Source organism: Camelina sativa, chromosome 13 (genome assembly GCF_030686135.1).
Source record: "Camelina sativa cultivar CO46 ecotype springtype chromosome 13, ASM3068613v1".
Classification (NCBI taxonomy): Eukaryota; Viridiplantae; Streptophyta; class Magnoliopsida; order Brassicales; family Brassicaceae; genus Camelina; species Camelina sativa.
Window position 1 is genome coordinate 21,444,377 of NC_141892.1, and position 26,672 is coordinate 21,471,048.

The 26,672-nt window shown below is 36.1% G+C and overlaps 2 protein-coding genes and 1 pseudogene across 2 annotated transcripts; 2 read left to right on the forward strand and 1 right to left on the reverse strand.

Moving 5' to 3' along the window:
* Positions 1–505: 505 nt before the first annotated feature.
* Positions 506–1,806, reverse strand: LOC104738365 (F-box protein At5g25290 pseudogene; annotated as a pseudogene).
* Positions 1,807–3,335: 1,529 nt separating this feature from the next.
* LOC104737075 (protein KINESIN LIGHT CHAIN-RELATED 1) lies at positions 3,336–6,385 on the forward strand. Its single transcript, XM_087482058.1, has 4 exons — positions 3,336–4,263; positions 4,354–4,967; positions 5,300–5,591; positions 5,892–6,385. The coding sequence occupies exons 1-4, from the start codon at positions 3,575–3,577 to the stop codon at positions 6,127–6,129; spliced, it is 1,833 nt and encodes a 610-aa protein (XP_087338184.1). The 5' UTR covers positions 3,336–3,574; the 3' UTR covers positions 6,130–6,385.
* Positions 6,386–9,850: 3,465 nt separating this feature from the next.
* On the forward strand, positions 9,851–11,918 carry LOC104737076 (bidirectional sugar transporter SWEET7). Its single transcript, XM_010457174.2, has 5 exons — positions 9,851–10,260; positions 10,353–10,389; positions 10,683–11,064; positions 11,298–11,417; positions 11,629–11,918. The coding sequence occupies exons 1-5, from the start codon at positions 10,212–10,214 to the stop codon at positions 11,815–11,817; spliced, it is 777 nt and encodes a 258-aa protein (XP_010455476.1). The 5' UTR covers positions 9,851–10,211; the 3' UTR covers positions 11,818–11,918.
* The last annotated feature ends 14,754 nt before the right edge of the window (positions 11,919–26,672 follow it).

Here is a 26,672-nt window from a genome sequence, read left to right on the forward strand (position 1 = left end):
ATTCTTGTTTTTAATGAAAATCAAAGAGTGAAGTCTCCTATTTTTTTACAAAATTTTCACATCATGGTTAAACGACAGTTTTAGATACAAGTCTCTATGGTTCAGAAGGACACCGATTTTGACTTAATATCTCATAACCTAGCTATATTGCCTCCATGAAATTTTATATCAGCGTTTTTTTACGTTGGAAGACCACACATTATGAACGTTGCACTATCCTTACGCTTTCTTTTTGTTTTGTTTGTTAAACTGCATGTTCTCAACTCACTTTGTTATGCTCATAAAAAGATTTTCGATCTCAATCTTTATGAGTAAGGAATGAAAACTGATAGTTTTTACCATTAAGTATAGTATAAACATTATATTAAACTAGGTAATATACTGCTAGAATATAGTACATTCAGATCATGTTTTTAATTCATATAGATTATAGTCAAACACAAAAAGAACCATATGAAACAAATCAAGAGCCAAGGAGACACCATGGAGAAGCGTTTTTGTTTGCAAGAGATAAACCACACAAGGATCTAATATAACAGAACATAACCTTAAAATAAAGTCAGAAAGAAAGCTAATTAAGACGTGAGAAACCATCGAGCATCCTTGGGCTTTAAGTAAGAGAGGTTAGGAAAGCGTGTGAGTTTCTTTGTTTCAAGATTGAACACACATATGTCTTGGGACAAGTGTGAAGGTTCCACTATACCATTACGTAAACGGGCAAGACGCGTGAAATAGATGGAGTTTGGTTCAATACCAAGACTATGGTCAGCAGGCACAGTGATACCCGTATCCATAAAGAGGGCCTCATCACCTAGAGAATATACCTCAACATACACGTTTGGTTTGTAGACAAGCTCGTCCGGATCTGGATTAGGAACTTTCTTGTAGATGTGGAAGCAGATCATAGCTACTCCAGAGGTTACCTCATAAAGACATAAACGATCCTCTTCACCAACAAAACCTCTCCAGATGTTGTAACAGCAATGGTTTGCTTAAAATATGCTCCATTATAGATTTCATTATCACTACTCGGAAAAGTTTGGGATAAATTCTCAATGTTGGACTCAACATCACTGAATCCTTCTTGCAAATCCAGGACTCGATAGTATCGACCATACGTGAAGACGTAAAGCATATCCCCCCGGAGTACCATATCAGATTCACATATGCCTCGTGACCATCTGGGAACATCGGCCAGCGTTGGAATGGTACGGTAATGATCTTCCCCGTTCTTGCAAAAGGCTATATAACAGGCACCATCACGAACACCATCGAATAGCCATGCAACTGTGTGTATTCTTCCTTCTTCTTCTCGTCTACCCACAAAATACCTCTCAGATTTACCACACTTCGAATGCAACTTAAGCCACCAGTACTAGTTAATATCTCTCTGAAATTTTTATCTCCTACTCGCTTAAGAGTAAAAATACCACCGCCATTGATTGAGTCTAGAGGTGTAAGGTCGATCCTCTTCTCGCTAAACACGTCTATGATAAAGAGGTTGGATACAGAATCTAGCGTGAGGAACAAGTTACCTGAGTTTGATAGGAATCGAGTCCCTGAAAAGTCTCTCTTTGTCTTGTAAACCCTATCTTCGTCTGGGTTGTATAGCACGCAACCATCTTCTGGAAACAGTATCAGCCATGGAGATCCAGTTTTCTTGTGCAACGTTTGTTTCGAGCACATATACCAATTCCTACACACGATCTTAGCTCGGTGGAAATCTACAAAACTCAACCGTTCGAAAAGAGATATCAAGATATCGACAGGAAGCAACGACCAGTGGCAAGAATTAGGAGTCTCCATGGAATCAATGAAGTACCCGAGTTGGGGAAACAACTAGCAAGCGTGTAGGTATCGTCTAAATTGAGTAGAAACAGAGATATCAAGCAAGCAAGAATCACAGAATGGGCCAAAATACAAGCCCAAGTAGTGAAACGCAACAAAAGGGTGAAAGAAGAATAGTGGGCCGAGATGTGAACTTACACCCAACAGTTGGACCTATTGAAAATAGTGCTCCTCTTTGTGGCATATTATTAATTTGATACATAATTTTTTCCTTCGTATAAACTCTTTGTGACATATATTATTAATTTGATACATAATTATTTTTGGAGTGTTATTGAGTTAAAATAAATATTGGAAATTTTCAATATAGAGTTTATACGAAGGATTCTAAAAAACGGAACAGACTTTTTTATTTGATTATCTAAGTATTTTAATATTTGATCGACTAACAAATTCAATCATCGAAGAAACTCTGACATAAAATCAAATTAACTAAAAATCTCAAGAATAAAAAATTAGAATGATATAGAAGTTTGTTTGTAATTTTGGTGACATAGACCGTCAAGCGTATCTTATCACATGATAGATTATGGATTAACACAACACAAACCGAGCTGGTTTTAGTTCACTTTATATTACCTTTATCTACCTAAAAAAATGATTAAAAAAAGTCTTAATTAATTTGTTGGTCCATCATTACCAAAAAACCAAGCTGACATTTTTTGTTTTTTAAAAAGTTGTATTTGTTTAATAGCTGGCACGAGTCTATCTTCTCTGTCAATTTCCACTTGGTAGTATCATAATGGTTGGGAATAGTCTTGTTTTGAGAGACGTAGAACTTGGTTGTTGACGGTGATTTTACCTACCACTGCAACTACTAGTTTAGTAGTGTATGTGAGTACAACCAAAGATGATGATGATGAAGCCATGTATCAACCAAAATAATATCCAATTGGAAAATTTTGCTTTATTCTCTTTGTCTGTCCTCATTAAGTTTTTTTTTTTTTTTTTTTTTTTAATTATAATATCTATAACTGTGTTTTCTAAGTTTTTTTTGGGTATTCTTATTTATTTTTAAGACATCAAAACTCAATATGTTAAATTTACTATTTTTATTGATCAATATATTTATTAATTTGTTATGTTTGTCAAATTGTGATTGCCGAACTTACAAAATATTGTGTGAATGGTTACAACGGTCATAACGGATAAATTCATCAGTGGATTAAAACACTTTCTATTTATTATTTATAAGTTTAGTCCGCATTGATACAGTTCAAAAAATACATAAAGAAAACCGCTATAGACGATCTACATACTATTTTTGTATACAAATAAAATTGATTTGCAGCGGTCCACTTCAACCCCAGTCATACTCTAACCGCTGAGTCAAGTAGGTCAAGCTGAGTAACTTGATCTTCCTTTACCATCTATATCTGAATTCGGTCTTCTGACTGTGGGTATCCAACGTTAAGTAAAGGCTGACCAAGCCGATGATGCTTTTCAGACCATTATAAAAGACTTGTCTTCATTAAGTACAAAAATCTATTATTTGTTTTTGATTAAGGAAAATAATAAAAATAGTATTACCAGTATTTATTTTCCAACAGCATATATGACCGTTATATCCTCCAATCAAAACCATTATTACGAAACTGCCCTTACCTCTTTCACTGACTGACTCGTCGTCTCCTTCCCCACTTGGAAGAGATCTCAATTCGATCCAAAACGAAATCCGCCATTACTCTCTCTTCCTCTCTATCTTCTCTCTCTCACACACACATTCATGCCAGCAATGCCAGGTCTCGTCTCAGTCAAAACGCCAGCCGACGCGCCACCGCTACGTGTGTCCGTGCCAGACACGCAACCTCTCTCAAACCCGCCGCGAACTCCGATGAAGAAGACCCCTTCCTCTACATCATCTCGATCCAAACCATCACCAGGCAGATCCAGCGGCAAAAAAGATTCCCCAAACCTATCCTCCTCCGCCGCAGCAGCCGTAGTCGACGTCGACGATCCATCTCTAGACAATCCAGATCTCGGTCCTTTCCTTCTCAAATTAGCTCGCGACGCCATTGCTTCAGGCGAAGGTCCTAACAAAGCGTTGGACTACGCGATCCGAGCAACCAAATCGTTTGAGAGATGTTGCGCCGCCGTTGCTCCGCCTATCCCCGGCGGTAGCGATGGTGGACCTGTTCTTGACCTAGCCATGAGTCTTCACGTTCTCGCTGCTATTTACTGTAGTCTCGGTCGGTTCGATGAAGCTGTACCACCACTTGAGCGAGCTATTCAAGTCCCTGATCCAACTCGTGGCCCTGACCACTCTCTCGCTGCCTTCTCTGGTCATATGCAGCTTGGTGATACGTTCTCTATGCTTGGTCAGATCGATAGATCTATTGCTTGTTATGAAGAAGGTCTCAAGATCCAGATCCAGACTCTGGGCGATACGGATCCACGAGTTGGAGAAACTTGCAGGTTCTTAATTAAAAAGCATTTACTGGTTACTTAAAAGTTTCTATTTTTTGAGTTAGATCTAAGTTTTATAGATTTCAATAACTGTTTCAGGTACTTGGCAGAAGCTTATGTTCAAGCAATGCAGTTCAATAAAGCTGAAGAGCTATGCAAGAAGACTCTAGAAATCCACCGAGCTCATAGTGAACCAGCCTCACTGGAGGAGGCAGCTGATAGGAGACTGATGGCAATTATCTATGAGGCTAAAGGGGATTACGAAAACGCGCTAGAGCATCTTGTTCTTGCTAGTATGGCTATGATTGCGAGTGGGCAAGAATCTGAGGTTGCGTCGATTGATGTTAGTATTGGGAATATTTACATGTCGCTGTGTCGGTTTGATGAAGCTGTGTTCTCGTATCAGAAGGCTCTCACTGTGTTCAAGTCGTCTAAAGGAGAGAGTCATCCGACGGTTGCATCAGTGTTTGTTAGGTTGGCTGAGCTTTACCATAGGACAGGGAAACTCCGGGAGTCTAAGTCATACTGTGAGAATGCTTTGAGGATATACAACAAGCCTGTGCCTGGGACAACTGTGGAGGAGATTGCTGGTGGATTAACTGAGATTTCTGCGATTTATGAGTCTGTGGATGAACCTGAAGAAGCGTTGAAACTACTTCAGAAGTCGATGAAGTTGCTCGAGGATAAACCAGGACAACAGAGCGCCATTGCAGGTAAGTTTTATCAAATTAGTGAATGTTCTTTATGCTGGATTGCTATGCACATCTGTCTGAAATTGAATGTTAAGTAGTGATCTTTGTGTTGTCAAGCATATAAGTAGTGATCCACTTGTTTTAGGCTTACTGAAGAGTAAGGTTATTGTTGAAGAATCATAGGTATAATGGATCTAAATGCTTATCGAAGCTGTTGTATTTGGAATGTAGATTGTATTCAGACAAGAAAACGGAATTTAGATGGGAGTGTTTAGCAATATGAGCATTAGATTTTCATCTTCACTCCAACCTTTCTTTACATTAGTTTGGCTTTGTATGTAAAATTCTTGCAGGGTTAGAGGCACGGATGGGAGTTATGTATTACACGTTGGGGAGGTACGAGGATGCAAGAAACGCGTTTGAGAGCGCTGTGACGAAGCTACGGGCAGCGGGTGAGAAATCTGCCTTCTTCGGAGTTGTATTAAACCAGATGGGACTTGCCTGCGTTCAGCTTTTCAAGATTGATGAGGCTGGTGAGCTGTTTGAAGAAGCAAGAGGAATTCTTGAACTAGAACGTGGACCTTGCGATCAGGACACGCTCGGTGTTTACAGCAATCTGGCTGCTACCTATGACGCCATGGGAAGGTAATTTATTATTGAAATCTATCTGAGATAGCATTGATGATCTGCTGGTTTACCAAAACCATAATCATAACTGGTTTGGGTCAAAATGTGTGAACTTACCTAAACTGGAATATATAACCGGTCGATACGATATGAAAACTAGGAGTGCCTAACTAGGTTTTTTCATCAATTGATTTGCATTTCTATTATGGCTATGGTTCTTACGGATATAAAATTAGAAAACAGTATCTGACTTTATACAGTTGCATTTGATTTGGTTAAACTAGATTAGACATCCTTTGATGGTTATGTAATTTGCAGAATAGAGGATGCGATTGAGATATTAGAGCAGGTTCTGAAGCTGAGAGAGGAGAAGCTCGGGACTGCGAATCCGGATTTCGAGGATGAGAAGAAGCGTTTGGCCGAGCTTTTGAAGGAAGCTGGGCGGTCACGAAACTACAAAGCCAAGTCTCTCCAGAATCTGATTGATCCAAACGCAAGACCTGCCAAGAAAGAGTCTTCTGCTAAGAAATGGCCCAGCCTCGGTTTCAAGTTCTGAGAAAAAAAAGAGAGTAATAATTCATATATAATAATAAATCAATCCACATATATATTCAATATTATATTTTATTATAATTGTTATTTTTTTATCTGATCTTTTTTTTTTGCTTTCTGTATCATAAATCTGAGGTTGATGAATTAATTTCATGTATAGTGTTTATTATTTGAGTTTGGTGAAATACTCTACTGCCAAGGTGGTGGTGAGCCTGTTTGTTCAAGTTTGAGAATTTCTTTAATTCAATCACTTTTTGTTATTTGATAATTATATTTTTACATGAATGTTTGTGCAAACTTATATTATACTTGCAAGTCTTTTCCTTTTCACTTGTCCAAATTTGATTTGTCATCCATGCCAATTGAAACTTAATACCGTAATTAGATCAGGACGCTTCACCGAAAGGTCCAAAGCCCACATACATCAAACAAGCTTTTATATCCAAAAACCAATGCATGGTAATTACTATGCATAGTAAATTACCAATCACAATCACAATCACCAATTACCATGCATTGGTTTAGATAAAGTTATCTATGCACTTTTTTAATAGTTATCGAAGATGAATTGTAAATTTTAAGAAAAATAACTATTCAGTTTGTCCCCGAAAGATTGATGTTTAGAAGATTTTACACATTTTAAAAAAACAATGATTATTGATTTTAAATAAATTATTTTCTCTCACTAAATATATATTGTTTAATTGAAGACCAATAATAGTTTAGAAATTTAAATGATTATTTCTTGAAATTTACAAAATATTAACTTTAGTTAATTCAAAATTATAGAAAATCAATATTTGTGGGACAAAAAAAAATTACAAAACATCAATTTATCAGAGACAAAGGAGTATCATATGTTATTGGTTTAGATAGAGTTATAGAAAATATTAAAACACAAAAGAGTAATGCATTTAAAATACTTTTTTAATATGTGTAAAAGGTCTAAAAAATAGATTAATTAGGAACAGAGTGAGTACGACTTTCTAACAAATTCCAAATAATTGTCCCTTTAAATTAGGATTTGCACATAAAGTTTCATCTAAGTAGTAGACTTCTAATAAAAGTCTAGGTGCAATCTCTTTATAGGCGTTTAAGTTTGATCTTATGAAAGCCCGAGCAATACGTAAGTCCACCTTCTACTTTGGTTCCTAAACATTAGGTATTGTGGCTAAAAAGTGTAAAGATTTTAGACGCATTCTATTTTATTACTCGACCCCTCATCAGGATTCGAACAAAGAGTACTCATAAAGGATACAAGGATCCTACGTATCAGACTTGTTCACATTTGATTTTTTTGTCATGGTGATCTGTTCTCTTTTGCACGTGTAAGGAACAATGAAGATGGATACAATCCTCTCGAAGATAAAAAGTAAACAAAAAAACCTTTTGAAGATAAATCCTTTAGATAACAATTTTCACCCCGGTACATTTGCGTGCAAGGCAATTGTCTCAAACAAAACATAAGTACTCTCAAGTGACTTGGCCAAAACATATTGTTTCTAACTTAATAAAATGGTGAAGGATGTTTTGAAAGGTTCTTTTTCAACTTTTTTTTTTTGTGTTAATTCGAAAACAAAAAACAGGTTAATTCAAACCTACTCTAACCCTAACTCTAATTAGCATTGTAATTATTGTTTACTCAAACTAGGTTACTAGACTAGGAAACGATATTATGTACATAGCCTTTAGATATTTCTGTTTTTTTTTTTTTTTGAATTTAGATATTTCTGTTTGTTTTATTATGTATATATAGATAATAGATGAATAGATGCTCTGAACGTTAAAATGTGTGTTGGTAGATGTCCTTTTACATCATTCTTAGAGGTTTATTCTATCAAAAATTTAGTTGCGTATATAAATGTAGATGTCTTGTGTTTTCTTGCAAGGAAATAAACAGAGATCATATACAATTTCATACACATCTAAACACATATAGATGGCTTTTTTGTTTGTTGCATGGATATAGACGTACATCCAATCACATTTCCTAGTATAAACGTTGGAGTCCACTTAACCATCACGTCCTAATGGCCTACTCTTTCTTCAACGTGAGGTTCTTATGTTTTTGTTGATAAAAAAAAATATTTGAACATATTTAATTATTTTTTGAAGAAAATTTTCACCACATTTATTCTTGGTAAATCAACCGATTATGTCAAATTTTATTGACACTTAGACTTGTTTTAGGATGAGAAGTAACTTGTGTTATGGGTTGAATTTGGGGTTGTTGTCCGGATGATCAGATAGAGCGAGCATATATTACTAACATTCTTGGGTAAGTAATATTCTTCTATGCCAAAACCCCTAATTTTACCTGTGAATTGTACCAAATTAAGTGGGCATGACGAAGAGAACCAAATTAAGGGGATGTATTGAAAGTAGGATTTTAGATTATGTTTAGAAAAAAAAAAGTTACAAATCACTTGTTATTCTCTCTATTTGAATTAAGCTTCCACAAATTATTCGATTTTGACTTGATAATTTAGTAATAAGATATTGAAGATGAAGTTTTCAATGTGAAATTTAGAGGAGATAAAATCCAAAATATCTATGCTCAATATCTTCTCTTATCTCTTTCATAGTGTTCTCCATAGAAATATCTCACGCTCATATTGTATTACTACATTTACGTAACTAGTCGGAATCTATAGCAATCTGAGTGGTTTTTCTAAATGAGTGTTTCGTATCAAATGCAAAACTGATGACATAAATATGATCAAACCTAACACAGCTCGTCGTGTAGTGCTTAAAAATTGCCTATAAGTTCACAAATAATTTTTTCGTTTACAATGGTAAGATCTAAAAAACAGTCGAGTAAAGTCAGTTTTTTTTTCTTTAAAAAAGAAAGAAAAAAATCTCACCAAATTAAAGTTCCATTATTCTTTTAACATCTCAAAATTAAAATTAAATTTGATATGTGCCAAATAAATGCATTTATAATGAACTCACAACAAAATTACTCAATGAGATAAAGCCAAATAAAATTTAATATAATTTTTTAACATGCTATAATTTTTTATTGGTCTTATAATACTTATAATATACAAAACTAACGTTGAATAATAATTGTACATCTATATAATAAAGATTGATAGTATCAGCCAATCTACTATCATTGACGTTGTAGCAAAAAGTCTAATTATTTATTTCAAGTGTCTTAAGTACATAACAACTCTTTCACTGCTAGTCTATTATATGATGGTTAAAATATTATATACTCCCTTCATACCATTTCCACTATTTCACATAGAGTATCATTCTAACTTTTTTTTTTTTTTTGAACGAAGAGTATCATTCTAACTTTATTTCACACAAATTTTTATGTTCTTTTAAATAAATTTATGTTCTATCATATATTAATACACTAAATAACTTTTCCTCTTTCTAAGTTGGATATGTTTAAAAATCTGCGTTAAATACAAACGATACTCAGCATGAAACCAAAATAATATTTTTTTGGGAAACTGAGGGAATATATTAAGTGATGTTTTTTTAAAAAAATATTTATTTTATGATATTTCTAATTTATAATGTGAAATTGTTATTATTATTTTATATTTTCTGACCATTTATGTTCTACAAATTTTTAATTGTTAGTTGAAATTTTCTTACATAGACAATGAAATAATGTTTTAATTAAAAACCGCAAAATAAAATATAAATAATTTCCTAATCTATATGTAAATACTTTAAATATCTTTTACAGAGTGAAACAAATGACTACTTACCAAGATATTTGTCCTATATATACAAGTCTCATAAGTGTGTGTGTTTAATTCAATACCCTCTTAAAACTAAAAGACGAGATCCAGTGACTTACTTAACTTTTTTTTTCCCCTTCACACGGTGCATGCATTGTATTCGCACACAGAATCACACCTATATGCATATCATTTGTAATGTCATCATATCATATAACATTTGTATGATTGTATCTTTATGTTCCATCTCTATTTAAACACCACCCAATCGACCAACTCTCTTCTCTGATTTATCAAACCTAAGATATGGTTTCTCAAATCATTTAATCAATTTTTTTTTTTTTTGTTTCTTCTTCCATCACCACCAATTACATTAAAAATTATGGTGCTTGCACATCTTAACCTTCTTCGGAAGATTGTCGGAATCATAGGTTAGTCCAGTTCTTCCACATCTACAACTTATTTCACGAATACATCAAATATTTTTTTTTTCCTTCTTAACTTGTGATCATCTTGTTTGCAGGAAACGCCATTGCTTTATGTCTGTTCTTGTCACCAACGTAAGTATTTGCTATATGATTTAAATAAGTATAATTGGGTTCCTTAAATAAAACCAAAATTGTTTCCATAAATTTTAAGGCATGGTCCTCTTGAAAGATCTAAGATTTGTTTTTCTTTCATCACTATAAAGCCTTTTTTTTTTTCTGAGTAATCACAATATTTTGTAGTCTAAAGTTAAAATTTTCTTCCAAAACAATAGAGAAGTTAAAGTATTTATAATTAATAGTGACTAATTATAAACTACATTAATTAACAATTAACTAAAATAATTAATCTCTCATTATATCATCAGGCCAACATTTGTCCGGATAGTGAAAAAGAAGTCAGTGGAGGCATATTCACCAATACCATATTTAGCGACTCTCATAAACTGTCTGGTTTGGGTTCTTTATGGGCTCCCTGCGGTGCATCCCGACAGTATGTTGGTCGTTACAATCAACGGCACGGGGATCGTGATCGAAATTGTTTTCCTTACCATCTTTTTTGTTTATTGCGGTCGCCAAAAACAACGGTTGGTAATATCTGCTGTTTTAGCGGCTGAAACCGCGTTTATAGCTATTCTATCTGTTTTGGTCTTTACACTCCAACACACTACCGAGAAACGAACGATGAGTGTTGGAATCGTGTGTTGCGTTTTCAACGTTATGATGTACGCTTCTCCATTATCTGTCATGGTACGTTACATTTCTATCATCTTCTCCACAAAATTAAATGACTCATTTAATTGCTTTTGGGAATTAATAAATGTTTTTGTCTCTAATTAATTATATCTATTATATTTGTTGATTGGATTTATTAAAATTTGTTTTTGACTAAACTATGGTAAAATCCTAAACTAATAAACTACAAGCTGATCTCTCTTTTTTTTTTTTTTTTTTTTTTGTTGGCAAAATAATTATACAAAAAGAAAATGGTAATAAAGACAAAAAGTGTGGAGTTCATGCCGTTTTGGCTATCGGTAGCTGGATTTCTCAATGCAAGCATTTGGACAATCTATGCAGTCATGCCTTTCGACCCATTCATGGCTGTGAGTTTTCCCTTCTTCTCTTTCTTCAAAAATCTCATGTTTCAACTATAAAATTGATAATATTTTTGTGAAAAAGAAAGAATTTTCATAAAATGAAGATGAAATAAAGATTTATGTAGGACTGTAAATTTTAAATTGGTTCTCTGTTTTTTAAATGAAGAATATAGATAATTTTACTAATTTTTGTTCTTTTAATAATGGACATTTGTAGATACCAAATGGGATTGGATGTCTATTTGGATTGGCGCAGTTAATATTATATGGTGCATACTATAAATCCACCAAAAAGATAATGGCGGAAAGAGAGAAACAACCCAGTTACATCGGGTTATCAACAGCCGTCGCTCATACCCAATCTGAGAAAATCGAAAATTTCAACCAACAACTTAATAGTGTTTGAGTTTTTTTGGCTTTCTTATGTTATTCACCTTCTTATTATCAGACTCTTTTTTCTTTTTCCCATCCTAGACTTTAATATGAATAAGAGGTTAAACTTCATTACTTTTGTTTTAAACTTAAAACTTTGATATGTAATTTACATGTCCGTTACTTGAGGGCGACAATGGACTCTATTTAGAAGTATTGCGGGTGTAATTAATGTTACAACTGTTAAGCGGGTGCAAATGATTTTAAAATACTAAAATAGACGTGAGCGTGTTAATATTTACGAAGTATACATACTATCAATTGTTTCAGTTTTCGTAATTTATAATAGTTCCGAGATTCACTTGAGGTCATTTTGTGGATTAGATTGCTTTGATTTTATTCCAAGTTTGAATGATTATCGAACGAAGTAACTAAGCCTTCATCTGATGCAAAGGCCATTAACGCTGCTCAATCCAAATTTCAAGAAAAGTTCTCATCTTGTTATCCCATCTATTGGAGAAAGTCACAATAGAATGTCGAACCATAGCTATTCAATGCTAAGCTGTCACCATATAATCTGGCACATTGTAAGGTGGTTAATTTACTGGTCATCAACATTTGTAAATCACTTTGATGGAACAGTGAAAAATCATTTTCAAATCGTTTTAATTTATGTACCTTCTTGTCGAATTAGATTGACACTTTATTTTGAAGGAGCTTTTGGAGTTAGTAGACAGCTTCTATATAAAAAATTCTATTAGGATGAAGATAAATAATTCTTGCAAATATGTTCTTAGCAAAGTTCGTATTATATATAGAGATAATGAAAACTAAACAGTGAGATAGAAACGGAGAACTTCTAGCCGATTCATTACCATCTTCTAATCCATTGTCACTCACGATATTCTACTCATCATCAGGTGCAAACTCGCGGGACTCGACCATCGTGATTCTCGACACCAAAGACCACGAGTACCAATTGGTGACACTACTTTTTTGTACAACTGGCTTATGTACTTTCAATTAATCCCACCGTTCTCCATCTCCACAGTAAAGTTATGATCTCATGTCCATCCCGCTACTATGTTTGTATAAAAATCATGTGTTGCATTTAACTTCATGAGCGTAACTTTCTTTTAAATATTTTTACTTCTTTAAGAAGAAACAGAAACACAAAATTCCTAAGTATAAAGTTCAACCTAAGTGGCAAAATGAATACTGTATAAGACCACAAAATTAAAATATTAAATTAATTTTTTTCGTGGAATTTATTTGATCACCCTTTCATTCATATTGCAATACTTTCGACCGAACTACTCGTACGTCTGTCCAAGACCGTAAATCGTTGGAATGGTACATCATATAGATGAGAAAACATATACTATTTCTTTTTAATTTAATATTTATGTTGGTTTATATTTTGGCGATTCTAGTTTTAGTTTAATTAGAAATCCAAGCAAAATTATACGTCCTTTGATCATCAATTTTGAATTTATAATCAAAATTTATTTTGTTCACTTTAGGATTTTTAATATTAGTTTATATATAGTACTATTTCATTTTAACGATTTACTGCTTGCATGATTTGATATTAATTGATTTTGAAATATTTCAAGTTAAATTACAAAAGAGGGTCCTTATTGGTTTATGTCTCCTAATTAATTCAGAAATCTTTGTAGGATTTTGAAATAATAAGATTTACGTTCAGATTTGAGCATTTGTAAAAGAAAATTAACTTAGCGAGGGTTATTGCCTTATGAATTTTAATTGATTTGGAAATTTAAGTTTGTATGAAAATTAAATGTGTTGTAACTTGTAAATAACTTTCTGTTCAAAATAATTTTACTTAAAGAAGAAAAGAAAGAGATAAAACACAAAATTAAGTATACATATCAACCTAAGTAGGAAATTCCAAAATTAAATATTTCTCAGGGAATTAAGGGTTTTTCTCTCCCAGGCACCTTTCCCGAGGAAGCATGAAGCAGTCTATTAACCGGATCTTAACCACTCCCCTCCACCAATAGGAACCTTCTAAACATGTACCTGCTGGATATTTCGCATCCATGAGGCTGTTCTTCATGCTTGCTGCCCAGATCCAGATTGCTTCCAACCAGATCTACACCAAAGCATTAACGCCAAACTACCAAAACGATATCGCTGAATCCCACCATTGCATTTACTCCTAGAAACCGTGGTTATCAAGTTTGTTTTTTCAGTTCCTGCGTTTATCTGTTTTTCAAAAACCTTCTCCCGCTCTTTCCACCACAAAACCTACCATACTGTTTCCCCTTTCAACCTTCATAATCATGTCAAATCGCATCCCTTATCACCTGGAAGGTAAAGGCCCCCTAAGAGGCTTCTCCCCACCACCACGCAAGAGAATACGAGCCCCGGAAATCGACACAACAGACCTGATATAGGAAAACTCCCTCACCCTTATAGGGAGACTTACGAATCCTGCGGGACAGTGGATGTGGGCTCTCTTTCCTTTCCTCCTTAATCGCTGGAACCTGCTAGGAAAAGCAATAGGAGCTGATTTAGGTCAAGGTGTTTTCCAATTCAAATTCGACTCAGAGGAAGATATCTCGCAGGTGCTAGCTAATAGACCATACCATTTCGACCAGTGGATGGTAATCATTCAACGATGGGAACCTGTAATCTCCCCCTCCTTCCCCTCCCAGTTGCCTTTCTGGTTAGAGATCCAAGGCCTCCCCAAACACTATTGGAAGAAAGAGATGGTACACTCCATTGGGGAAGCCCCCAGAGAAATCCTTGACTGGGACATCACCTCCTCCTCAGTTGAACTCAAAATCCTACTCAACGGTCTAGAACCCATCACTAAAGAAACTATCATCGAATTTGCTGATGGTAGCGAAGCCCTAATCTGTTTAGACTACAAAAATCTCAAAAACCATTGTTCCCACTGTCTGAGGCTGACACATGACAAGCCACAATGCCCGGAACTACCTGATTCAAACAGAGAACTAGTTAGACATGATAATCAAATGCAACCTAATCCCGAGCAAAGAGTTTCCTCAAGAAACTACTACACCCCTCAAGACAATTTCCTACCCCCCGTGACAAACATCAAGGCTCTGGAAAAAGTTTTTCTCAATACCCAATAGGCAATGCGAGAAAGCGTCCTTTTGACTACTTAAGAGATAATCCTCGATCTTTCTCTGAAGCAAAACGCTTCCCTCACTCCCCTGTTCGCCGATATGGGGAATCCCACAAGTCCCGATCCCCACCAACTTCCTTCCACAGCAGGGAAACGACTCACCCCTCTCGAGTAGTCAGAAAACGAAACCCCACTCCTAGAACTCGAATCCTGCAATGGAGAGAAAAATCTGTTTCTTCTGCTGATCACTATGGAGAACCATCCATGTCCTCTAGAGCCAGGCGCCCACCTCTAGAAAGAACTAATCCAGTTGAGGACCTTCACACTCCTCCCTCTTCTCCAAACCTTGCTCTTAAGGAAAATCAGAGAGAACTACAATGTACTGAATCTCTCCCAAAGCCCCCTTATAGAGAACAAATTATGTCTGATCTACAGGAAGTTACAATTCAATACCTCTCTTACACTGACCCCACCGAAAAGGCCGCTCGACAGTTGCGTGTCATGCAGAGTGACACATAAAATCTTATGGATCATACTGCAGACACTATTTTGGCTTCCAACCTTCTCACTGCTTCACTTCAAACAGGTCTTGGTTCCGGAATCCACTTGGATAATCCTCCTTTGAGTCCCCACTTAACTGAACACAACTTTCAAACCAGAGAGATTGGTAGCTCCAGTAAGAGAGGACGAGGACGTCCCCCTCTGCAAAAACAACAAAGTAAGCAAAATATCAGTCTCCCGGGGGCGAAATCTCAGAAAAGAAATTTTGCAAAAGGCTCCCCGAGAAAATCTACCGCCCCAAAAGGCACCACCAGAGTGGCTTCCTCCAAATCTAATCAAAAAGGAACCTCGAAAGGATCCAGTAATCCAAGCTCCCGATCACAAGCTCCTCCCCTTGGACATCAAAATACCACTCAAAGTAGGGAACAAGAAATTTCAAGATCACCCTCACTTTTGCCCCCAGCAAAGGTTCCCCCAAGAGTTAACATAATTCATGCAACAAAAAAACAGAAGACAGATTATCAGAAACCGTCAACCCGTCCTCCTTAAGGATGGTGAGCTGAAACTGTTGTGGGTTGGAGAACCCCATAACAGTCCAACGACTTAAGGAGTCAAACTGTTGCTTTATTCTAGAAGTCAAACATTGAACTCGAAATCATTACCTCTAATCAACATTGTATTGACACAAAAATAAAAGCAAAAGGGAGATCGTTTTTCGCCACCTTTCTGTATGCTGAACCAGATCGAAGAAAAAGACTCCAGGTCTGGACTCTCCTCCAAGGGTATGCACAAAGTAAATCGGGTCTGTGGTTTATCACGGGGGACTTCAACGATATTATCTGTAATGAGGAGAAAGTTGGAGGACCTGTGAGTGCCTAGGGATCTTTCTCTGACCTGCACACCTTCATGTCCATCTATGACCTTTACAATCTAAAACACTCTAGAAATTTCCTTTCCTGGAGAGGTAAACGATATTCCCACCTGGTAAGATGTCGTCTTGACAGAGCAATGGCAAATAGTGAATGGGTTATGGCTTACCAGGTGGGAATATCGTTTTGAGGGCTCTGATCATCGCCCCGTAGTAACATCCTTTGATCCTGTTTTGAGAAAACATAGAAGTCTATTCAGGTATAATCGAAGATTCAAAGACAACCCTGACATTACTGACATAGTGGCTCAATCTTGGAACTCAAACCCCACAGCTCCCATAGATCAACGTCTACATTTCTGTCGACTTGCCATCATCCGCTGGAACAAGGAACAATGCCTAAATAGTCAACAAGAGATCTCCACCATCAGAGATCAACTTGAAGAAGCCATGTCTGAACATTCTTTCTCCGAGTCAGATATTGATGAACTAAACCAGAAATTAGCATTTGCGTATAAAAAAGAGGAGGAGTTCTGGAAACAACGTAGCCGCCAACTCTGGCTTACCCTTGGTGACAAGAACACCAGATTGTTTCATGCAGCTACAAAAGCTAGAAGAGCTCAAAATAACATATCTGTTATAGAAGACACCTCAGGAACAAAAGTGTATGAAGAAAAATATATTGTTAAGGCAATTTCTGGCTATTTTGAAGATATCTTTACCTCACAAGAAAGAGCAAGAATCAATGTAGTAAACGAGGCTCTCTCCCCTTGTATGCCATCCACCCTGGAGATCAAACAAGCCTGTTTTTCAATTCATGCGGGTAAGGCTCCAGGACCCGACGGTTTCTCTGCTAGCTTTTTCCAATCAAACTGGCATACAGTCGGGGATGCAATCACAGCGAAAGTCCAATCCTTCTTTATCACCGGAGACCTACCACAAAAGGCAAACCACACCCATGTGAGACTCATTGCAAAGATAACTACAGCTCAATAAGTATCATATTATAGACCAATTGCTCTATGCTCTGTTTACTATAAAATCATTGCAAAGCTGCTATCAAAGAGACTCCAACCTGTCTTGGACTCCTGCATTTCAGAGAATCAATCTGCTTTTGTGCCTCAACGAGTGCAAAGAAATGATGCTTCATGGCTGTCAAAACAGACATAAGTAAGGCATACGATAGATTAGAGTGGGATTTCATAAAAGCTGTACTGGAAAGAATGGGTTTTCATCAAACCTGGATCCATTGGATCATGCATGCATGTCTACAGTTTCATATTCTTTCCTACTAAATGGTCAAGCTAAAGGCCTAGTCAAACCTCAACGCGGTATCAGACAAGGAGACCCCCTATCCCCATACATCTTTATCCTCTGCAGTGAAGTTCTTTCCAGGCTTTGTCTAAACGCTCAAAATCAATGTTGTCTACCTGGCTTACGGGTGGCAAAAGGCAGTCCTTGAGTAAATCATCTCCTCTTTGCCGATGACACCATATTCTTCATCCGGTCTGATAAACACAGCTGCTCAAAAATTCGTAGTATCCTACAAAAATATGAAAATGCTTCGAGTCAAAAAATCAATCAACAAAAATCCTCCCTTACTTTCTCCAGTAAAACACCTCCAGAAATAAAGGAACAAGCTAAAAGGTTACTTGGAATTCAGAAAGAAGGAGGACAAGGAAAATATCTCGGTTTACCTGAGCTGTTTGGTAGAAAAAAGAAGGACCTGTTCACTTCTTTTCTGGATCGTATAAAGCAAAAAGTCCTCAGTTGGTCCTCCATTTTCCTATCCTCTGCGCAGAACTCACCATGTTAAAAGCAATCCTTACTGCAGTGCCAACTTACACCATGTCATGTTTCCATCTCCCAGCCTCCCTTTGCAAACACATTAAATCCGCCCTTACACGTTTTTTTGTGGGATACTAACATTGAAAATAAAAAGATGTCTTGGATAACATGGAAGAAAATCACCAAACCTTTTAAAATTGGCGGTCTGGGGCTAAGAGATCTGCAACTTTTCAATAAGGCATTACTTGCAAAAATCAGTTGGAGATTACTCACAAAACCTAACTGTCATCTTGCAAAAGTTCTGCTAGGGAAGTATTGTAAATTGATTTATTTACTGGATTGCATTGTACCTACCTCTGCTTCCCACGGGTGGAGAAGTATTTGCATGGGCAGAGACCTTCTCAAATCAAACTTGGGGATGTTGGTAGGATCTGGATCATCAATTCCTCTCTGGAGAACTCCTTGGCTTTCTACCTTTTCCTCATAGCACCAATGGGACCACCCACGGAAGCCACCCAACATCTTAAAGTCGCAGATATCCTTCTCCCAGACTCTCGAGAATGGAACATTGATCTGATTATACTCATCCTCCCTAACCATGAAAAGGATATTCTGAAGATTAAACCCGGTGCTACTGGAGCACCAGATGTCTGGGCTTGGCTACCTACTAATGATGGAATTTACTCTGCTAAATCAGGGTACTTTGAAGCCTCAAAGCTAACTGAAGAACTGGACACTAAGTCTTCACCACATTCACCACAACTACCTAACCCTGACCCTTCAATTGGTATTCCAATATCTGCTCCCTCAAGACATCTCAAAAAACCAAGTTACTACTATGGAAAGCAGCCCAAAATGCCTTACCTGTGGGAGAGAACCTTAAGTTCTGGAACATCTCTGACTCTGCTCTTTGTCCACACTACGGAGAGGAGGAGTCAACACTGCATCTTTTCTTTCACTGCCCGTACGCCCTGAAGCTATGGTCCATGGTCCTATCAAAAGACCCTTTCTCCCTTGGTAACCTAACCTTAGTAAAGGAGGGTATAGTCAAATCTTCCAACCTCATCTGCTTACCTCCTTCGGGTATAGGGCTGGGACCCGTTGCCCCTTGGATCATTTGGACGCTCTGGACTGCTCGTAATCGGCTAATTTTCAGTAATCTCCGCCTATCAGTGGAGGATGTGTTTCTCTTAGCTGTTTCTAGAGCAAAAGAATGACAATCTGCCCAATCCTCCCTACCCAGATCTAGCAAATCACCACGAACCAAATCCAAATCCCACCAATCATCCCTCTCCTGACCTTCTACACCGATGCCGCCTGGAAGGATACTGAAAAGGCGGGGTTAGGGTGGGTCATTAAGGATCGATTCTATCTCACCGTCTTGCAAGACTCTAAGTCGGTGACCGATTTAGGCTCCCTGCTGATGGCCGAAGCACTGACAACTCTCATTGCGGTGGAAGTAGCAATTGAATCGAACATCACCAATATCATTTTCGCTTCCGACTAGCAACTGCTGGTCCAATCTCTTAACTAGAAGATCCACCCAAAGGAACTTCATGGGACTCTACACGATGTCCTTGTACTCTCGACTACCTTTAATTCATGCTCTTTTACTTTCATTCCTTGCAATCAAAATGAACAAGCTGACGCTTTGGCAAAGGAGGCTCTCCTCTTTAGTTGTAATGCTCTTTGATTTTAATTAATTTACCCCCTTTGTCCAAAAAATAAAATAAAAATCAACCTAAGTAGGAAAATGAATAGCAAGCTACACTCACTTTCAACAGAGTCGGCCTTGAACTAAAGCTGGTGAAGTCCTTGCTTTTTTTTTTTGTTTGTTTGGAAAAGCAAGCATTTTCATTTAAACTAAAATCTCAAAAGAGGAAAGTTCATGCAACATAAAGCTAAGGTAATGAAACAAGAGAAACAACCTGACCTGGTTTTTTTAATAATAACAATATATAATTAAGCATCTCATTAAACCAACCAAACCACAACTCATCAATAAACCAACAACAACAATATGCACAAACAAACCAGGAAAAACAAGAATCAACCGCTGCTGACAAGATTGGTGTCGACTGACACCTACCTGGTGTTGATCGACACCGACTCTACAACACGTTCTACACGAAACCGAAAGTCAAAGAACCGCTTCCCAAATCCTCCAAATCGTCTGAAACTCACCCAAAAGTCCTGGAAACTCATTGGAACCAACAACCAACCACAAGCATACAATAAAACACCACAAAGTTAGAAGAATCAAACCACAAAAAATCAAGCAAAACAAAGGATTTTCAGGCTTAGATCAGTCATGGTCATGCACTCATCTTTTTTTGTAGAAAGTTTCTGACCCAAACTGACGAATCCAACATCTTAGAAGGCTTCTCTTTCGTTCCTAGCACCAGATCTCCACTCTACCGAAACAAATATCACCAAACTAGCTTAGAATCTCCAAAATCCCTCAAAAACACTCTCTCTTCTCTCTCTAAAATGGCAAAACAACTTCTTTTCCACGACCTAGGTCAAGTTTTCCCTTATATACATCGGTTAGCGATTCTCAAATAAACCAAACCAAACCAACATGACAATTTAAATCAACCCGGTCGAACAAAAAATTGATGGTGTCGATCGACACTCCCCTTGGTGTTTATCGACACCCATTCCGAAAACTCAAAATTTTGTTCGCGGATATTACAATTAATACAATGAAAATAAGGATAATTGTTCCATGAGTTTTCCAAGGGGGTGCTCAACTTTAAGAAGCTTGCAATGATTGAAAAATCTTCTGGTACCATAGCAGATTCGACTATGAAGACGGGTTTCACGAAATCCTCGACCAACGGATGGTCATAGACAGCTCGCGCGAATAACACATACGAGCTTGTGATAGAGTGCTCTACAAAGGGGATACAAGTTGGGTTTCTTTCCATCATGAGAAGGTTCAAAAGCAATTGATCAAAATCATTCAAGCTTTTGGAAATATCTCAAGATTCTTGATGAAGCTATACTCATGGAACAAATGATAAATGCAAAACCGTAACAGAGTAGGTAGGTTCTTCCTTACATGAAGCTATCAGCCATGGAAGTTAAGGAATTCCACACAAAACTTTTAGTCGGTTTGACAATGAAGAAAGAAGACAGACGCGAACTTCATTCCATTAGGCGATTGGTGATAATTGGGAATTATGGGGAGAGTACACGGGTTAGAGGCGGTTTGTGAGAATGGTTTCTCCTTAACGGAGTAGGTTTCCGGGGTTGGCCAAAGATAATCACTAAAGCGAGCCTAGATTGAAATCCTCGTCCATTCGAGGCAACACAAATATTTTCCGAATTAAAGGAACTTGAGAAAGGATTACATTCAACATATCGTGGCAGATTCTCCGAGACGGTTTGAGGGTGTTGGTGTGCATCTCCCTTTAAACTTGAGGCGGGAAGATTAAGCTTGACTTTGGACATCTTTTCACTCGATATATGATCCCTTAACAGGGGAAAACCGTGACCAAGCTCATGCCAACAGTGAGTCAGAGTGTGGAACTAGGTCAAGAAGCTTATACGAAAAAAATTCAACAAATAGCATCCATGCTACAAAATCCATCAAGTTAAGTGATCGAAGATGGTAGATCCATCAGGTGCAGCCCTTGCTTTATGTGCCAAAGTATAGATTGTATTGGAAGGCATCGATTTTCGAAAACCTTGCATAGTACAACGGTGAAGTCCTGCGAACATGTCTTCTTGGTGTATGGTTCAAGCCCTGCTGGGCTGGCACCGACTTTCATGAGCACAAAAAAAAAAAACTTAGGTTGGCTATATTTCCTTTTCAACCTCTCTTAAATTATTATTATTTTTCTTTGGAATTTGATCATCCTTTCATTTATCTTCCAATACGTTCGACCGAATTACTCGGTGTGACAGTGAATCGAAATGGTACCTAATAGATAAATTTGTCTTATGGTCTGTCCAATACGTAAAACCATTGGAATGGTACATCATATGAATGGGAAACATATGTACTATTTTTTTTATTAATATTAATGTTGGTTTTTGTTTTCTAGTTTCCGTTTGTCTTGAAATCCAAGCAAAATCATATCTCGTTTGATCATTGATTTTAACACTATCAACAAAATTTATGTCATTCGCTCTATGGTTTCTGATTACTAATGTAAAGTATTATTTACTTCAAATATATATCTATTTTTTGTACAACAAAAGATCAGCTCATGTGAGCCAATTAGGTGGGATGCATGCATGATTTAATTTTAACTGATTTTAAAAAATTTCAAGTCAAAAGGTTCCTTATTGATTTATTGTTCTTAAAATCTTAATAAAAATATATGTAGGATTTTGAAATAACGAGATTACCTTCAGATTTGAGCATTTTAAAATAAAATAAAAGAACTTTAGTGAGGATTATTGGTGAATGAATTTTAATTGATTTGAAAATCCAAGTGAATAACATGTTATTGGAACATTAATTTTTATTTTCTTATCAAAATTATATGGTACTCTTTCCGTAAAATATAAATATAAGTTAAAATCAGGTGTTATTTAAAACTATGATTCAAGGATTAGTTAATTACGCACTAAATTTTAATCGATAAAAAAATCAATTTAAACATTTGAGAATCATGTTATTTTGAACGGATTCATCATACTGGATGAAATTCACATATTGAAATGTTGAGTCAGTATTTTAAGTATTTCTTAATCATAGAAATTTTTTTAAATGAAATAAAATAGACAAAAATGTAACACCCTCTTATATTTTCGAATATGTTAAAAGCCAATGTGAAATAAAATCCTTATTAAATCCAAAGAGATCTCATTAAACGATTAATACCAGATTTTAAAAGTTTTTAACTAATTTATCCAAATTATTAAACAAATAACACCAGACTTATAAAATGAATAACAAATAATTTTGTAACAAATTTTAAATCAATAATCGAATGAAAAATGACTTTGTTGAATTTTCAAATTTCTTAAAATCCAATAACCAGTGACCACCTAAATTTTACACCTTATTTTATTTTTGAACAAACTAGGGTAGACCTTACTATTTTGAAAAAATGTAAAACTAGTTGAAATTTACAAATTCTATTTTTAATTAGTAGATTTGTAGTTGAAATTGTATTTTTAATTCCTATATAGATGTCAAATCAATTAAAATACACAAAAATAACCCTAATAGTTAATTTGGTTGATAAAATGAATACTTTAAGAACCATAATCATGTATTACTCATTATGCACTCCTTCTCTGGATCAAAGGAAGACATTTAGAAGAATAAAATTTTTCACTAGGCGTAAGAGATGAAAAACTCCGAGAATGGTTTGTCCGCAAACATACTCAGAACTTCAATGATTTCTCCTCTCAATGTGTACCATAAGTAGATCATGTTCAGAGCAATTCGCTGATCTAATACGGGCTCAAAATCAAAGAGATTCTTGAAAATGATAGACATTTCTAAATGTTATTCATCTAAATTTATGTAAATATCACACTTTGTTGACTTAATCACCGATATCATTTTTTTGGGAGATAACCATCTTCATTGAAGAGAAGGCAGAATAAGCAGTAAACGAGTGTCTCAAGTTGTATTTCGAGGATTTGATTATACCACACTTTGAGAATTCTTGCAAAAATATGATGGATGAATGCTACCAGAGAGGCTTTGGAGACCACACTAGCTTGGTCGAGAAACGAATTGCAGACCACACAAACTGGGCTGAGAAACTGATTGACATTGCTGTTGCAAGTTTAACAGTACTCTACTAGAAAGCAAGGTTACAATAGGTGAACGTTCACAAGTGCCAAACTGAGGCCAAGTTTTGCGTGAGTCTCTTGTTGGTAAATGAATCAGTGTAAAATCTTTGGTGAAAGAAATTCGTTCCTCATAAAACAGTATGACGCGGAATCAGTAAATCTCGTAGTGTTCTTTTTTTTTTTTTTGGTGAGAATCTCGTAGTGTTGTTTACGTGTATGCTGCTGTTGATTATTCAAGGAATAGGGAAAGCACTGCCTGGTGACAACTTTGCAGAAATAATTTTATACAAAAAAGTCTAATAACAAGTAACAACTATATGAAATTCTGTACAATAACTGAAAGAAACTAAATTTAGCTAACAACTTTGCAGAATTACTATAACAAAAATAGATTTACAGAAGAATTATATATAAGAACTTTACAAATTGCTTCTTAATACTTTGATTTGATAACCGCATATATATATATATATATATATATATATATATATATAAGAACCTAATAATGTAGGTATTAGAAAATACTGGATTTTATGAATAAAATCTGCCAAGATTAGTATATTATATTTTATCAAAATCAAACTTAAAAAAATCAACAAAAATCCCATGTACTTAAAAATAACATCATGGGTTCAATTTTGTTTTTTATTAGTATTTAATAAATAGTTAGATAAACATAAGGTTAATTTTGTCTTTCCTTGGTGTATATTTTTAATTATCAAACATATGGCCTAAATTCTTAATTTTAGGTTTCTTTTTAGGTTTTTTTCCTATAATTTACCGTTGTTATAAAGCTGAAACCTCTGTTCTTAAACAAGGTGAAATTCACAACTGGAAATTTACTTTCAATGCTAAAACCCTATAGTGACAGAAATTTATCGATAAAACCTCTTATAGGTAACTAGGTTAGCAAAACTTGTTTGGAGTAAGCCTGAAGAATGAGTTAACAGAGATATGGAAATTGGAGGTTGTTTTTGGGAGTTATCCAAATATAACTATAAAAGGAAGTTTAGGAAATAAGAAGTTTTTCTTTAAAGATTAGGAAATATGTTTGAGAGTTTCATATATAAGGAGATACAAGGGTGTTTCATAACTTATGAGCTTATGAGAGATTAAGAGATTGAGAGATTGAGGGAGACTTTAGTTTTTGAGTTATTTTTCTAAAGTCTAATAAAGAGAGGAATTCTTTATAAAATCTTTGTGTTTTTGATCTTTCTTTATAAACTAGATTTGGTATCATAGCCATACAAGATCAGAGAAAAACTATGGTAGAGGGTGTTATAGTACCGGCGAAAACTAAAGAAGGAGGATGATCTTCTTCTATTGTATGTCTATGTTGAACGCAATCAACTATATCCAGAAGAAAGTATTACTCCCGTATCACACCTCCTTTTTGTGAAAGACATTGCCTTGTCTCTATACTTCAAAATTTTCCTCCACATCCATGAACCTAAGTTCGACCTTGCACTAACTAACCACAACGCTTTTCCCCGAAGCAAAGTAGTGCGAGACCAGCTAACCCACATTGAGTCATTTGCTGAGACCAGCCTCCATATAAACTTTAGGAGACTTACTGTGTTTGTTTCAGAGAACAACTGGATACCAAGACCACCTTCCCGCTTTGGCTTACAGACCTTAGCCCAAGCTACCTTAGCTTTCCTCGTGTTCAACTCCGGACCTGAGCATAGGAAAACATAGCATAAACTTTCAATCTTAGTTAAACACTTTCTAGGTAACCTGAAAGTCGGTAGCCAAAAACTTGTGAGGCTTGTGAGAACCGATTGTATTACTTGGAGACAACCAGCAAAAGAAAAAACCGATTGTATTAGCCGCAAAACCCTAATCCACCACAACCATTAATTCTCTAATCGATCTAACACTAAAACAACACAACTTACCTGATAACACCTAGGAGAGAGTTTGCTTGACTCTTCCAATCCACCATAAAGTAATCACATCCTTCCCCACAGATATATAGATGATGGATCTCCCTTCTCCATCTCCTATGCCCAAAGCACAAGGACTCTCCCTTCAACATCCTTGCCGAACGACGAAGGAGAAGCTACCTTCCAGCCACTGCTTGATCTCTCCTACCCTCCCATGCCAATACCTCCTTTCTTTTCCCGTCCATCCCAAACCGCTAAACCGCACAAAACCGAAGAAAGAACCAAACCGAAAACCTTTAAACAATATGGTGTCGAGCAATACCTTCTTCACGGCTGACTTATTACAAGAAAAAAAACTGAAAGTAAACAAATGTTTGATGAAAACAAACTGAAAGTAAACATTACTACATCGAACAAGTTTTCGCATTATGCCTTTATTTCCAAGGCAACTTGCAAAGATAATTGAATCCTAATTTTCATGGGCCTTACTGGCTGGTTTACAACAATTGGAGGCAAGACGGTTGGTTAGTTACATTTTGAGGAACAGGGAGTGCCGTATCTGGAGGCATGATTGAATCAGCGTATGCGTTAACCAATTAATCGCCCTTATAGTTAGGATTTCATAAGGATATACGAGACACACCCATATGATCTGCAGATGGGATTGCATTGACGCATGGTAATTTCTCGTGGTCAAAACGATGGCATGTGCATTTTTTTGCATCCACATTTACAACATGAAAAGATGTATATGTAATCCCAGCTGCAGATCCCATGCAACAAACATCCATAAGTCTTGTTGCGGTTACAAGGGCGGTTTTTATTTCTTCTCTCTAATCGGCCCTTGTCACCCATCAACGATGGTGAATCGTTTTCACATCCATAAGTCTTGTTGCGGTGACAAGGATCGATTAGAGAGAAGAACAAAAAAAACAGAAAGGCTGATTTATGAAAACATGTCTGGT

Excerpts from the sequence above, each read along its gene's own strand:
- LOC104737075 (XM_087482058.1), top strand. The coding sequence starts at position 3,575 with ATGCCAGCAATGCCAGGTCTCGTCTCAGTCAAAACGCCAGCCGACGCG. Across the intron at positions 4,264-4,353 it reads CGAGTTGGAGAAACTTGCAG|GTACTTGGCAGAAGCTTATG; the intron begins GTTCTTAATTAA and ends TAACTGTTTCAG. Across the intron at positions 5,592-5,891 it reads ACCTATGACGCCATGGGAAG|AATAGAGGATGCGATTGAGA; the intron begins GTAATTTATTAT and ends TGTAATTTGCAG.
- LOC104737076 (XM_010457174.2), top strand. The coding sequence starts at position 10,212 with ATGGTGCTTGCACATCTTAACCTTCTTCGGAAGATTGTCGGAATCATA. Across the intron at positions 10,390-10,682 it reads TGTCTGTTCTTGTCACCAAC|GCCAACATTTGTCCGGATAG; the intron begins GTAAGTATTTGC and ends TTATATCATCAG. Across the intron at positions 11,418-11,628 it reads CTTTCGACCCATTCATGGCT|ATACCAAATGGGATTGGATG; the intron begins GTGAGTTTTCCC and ends GGACATTTGTAG.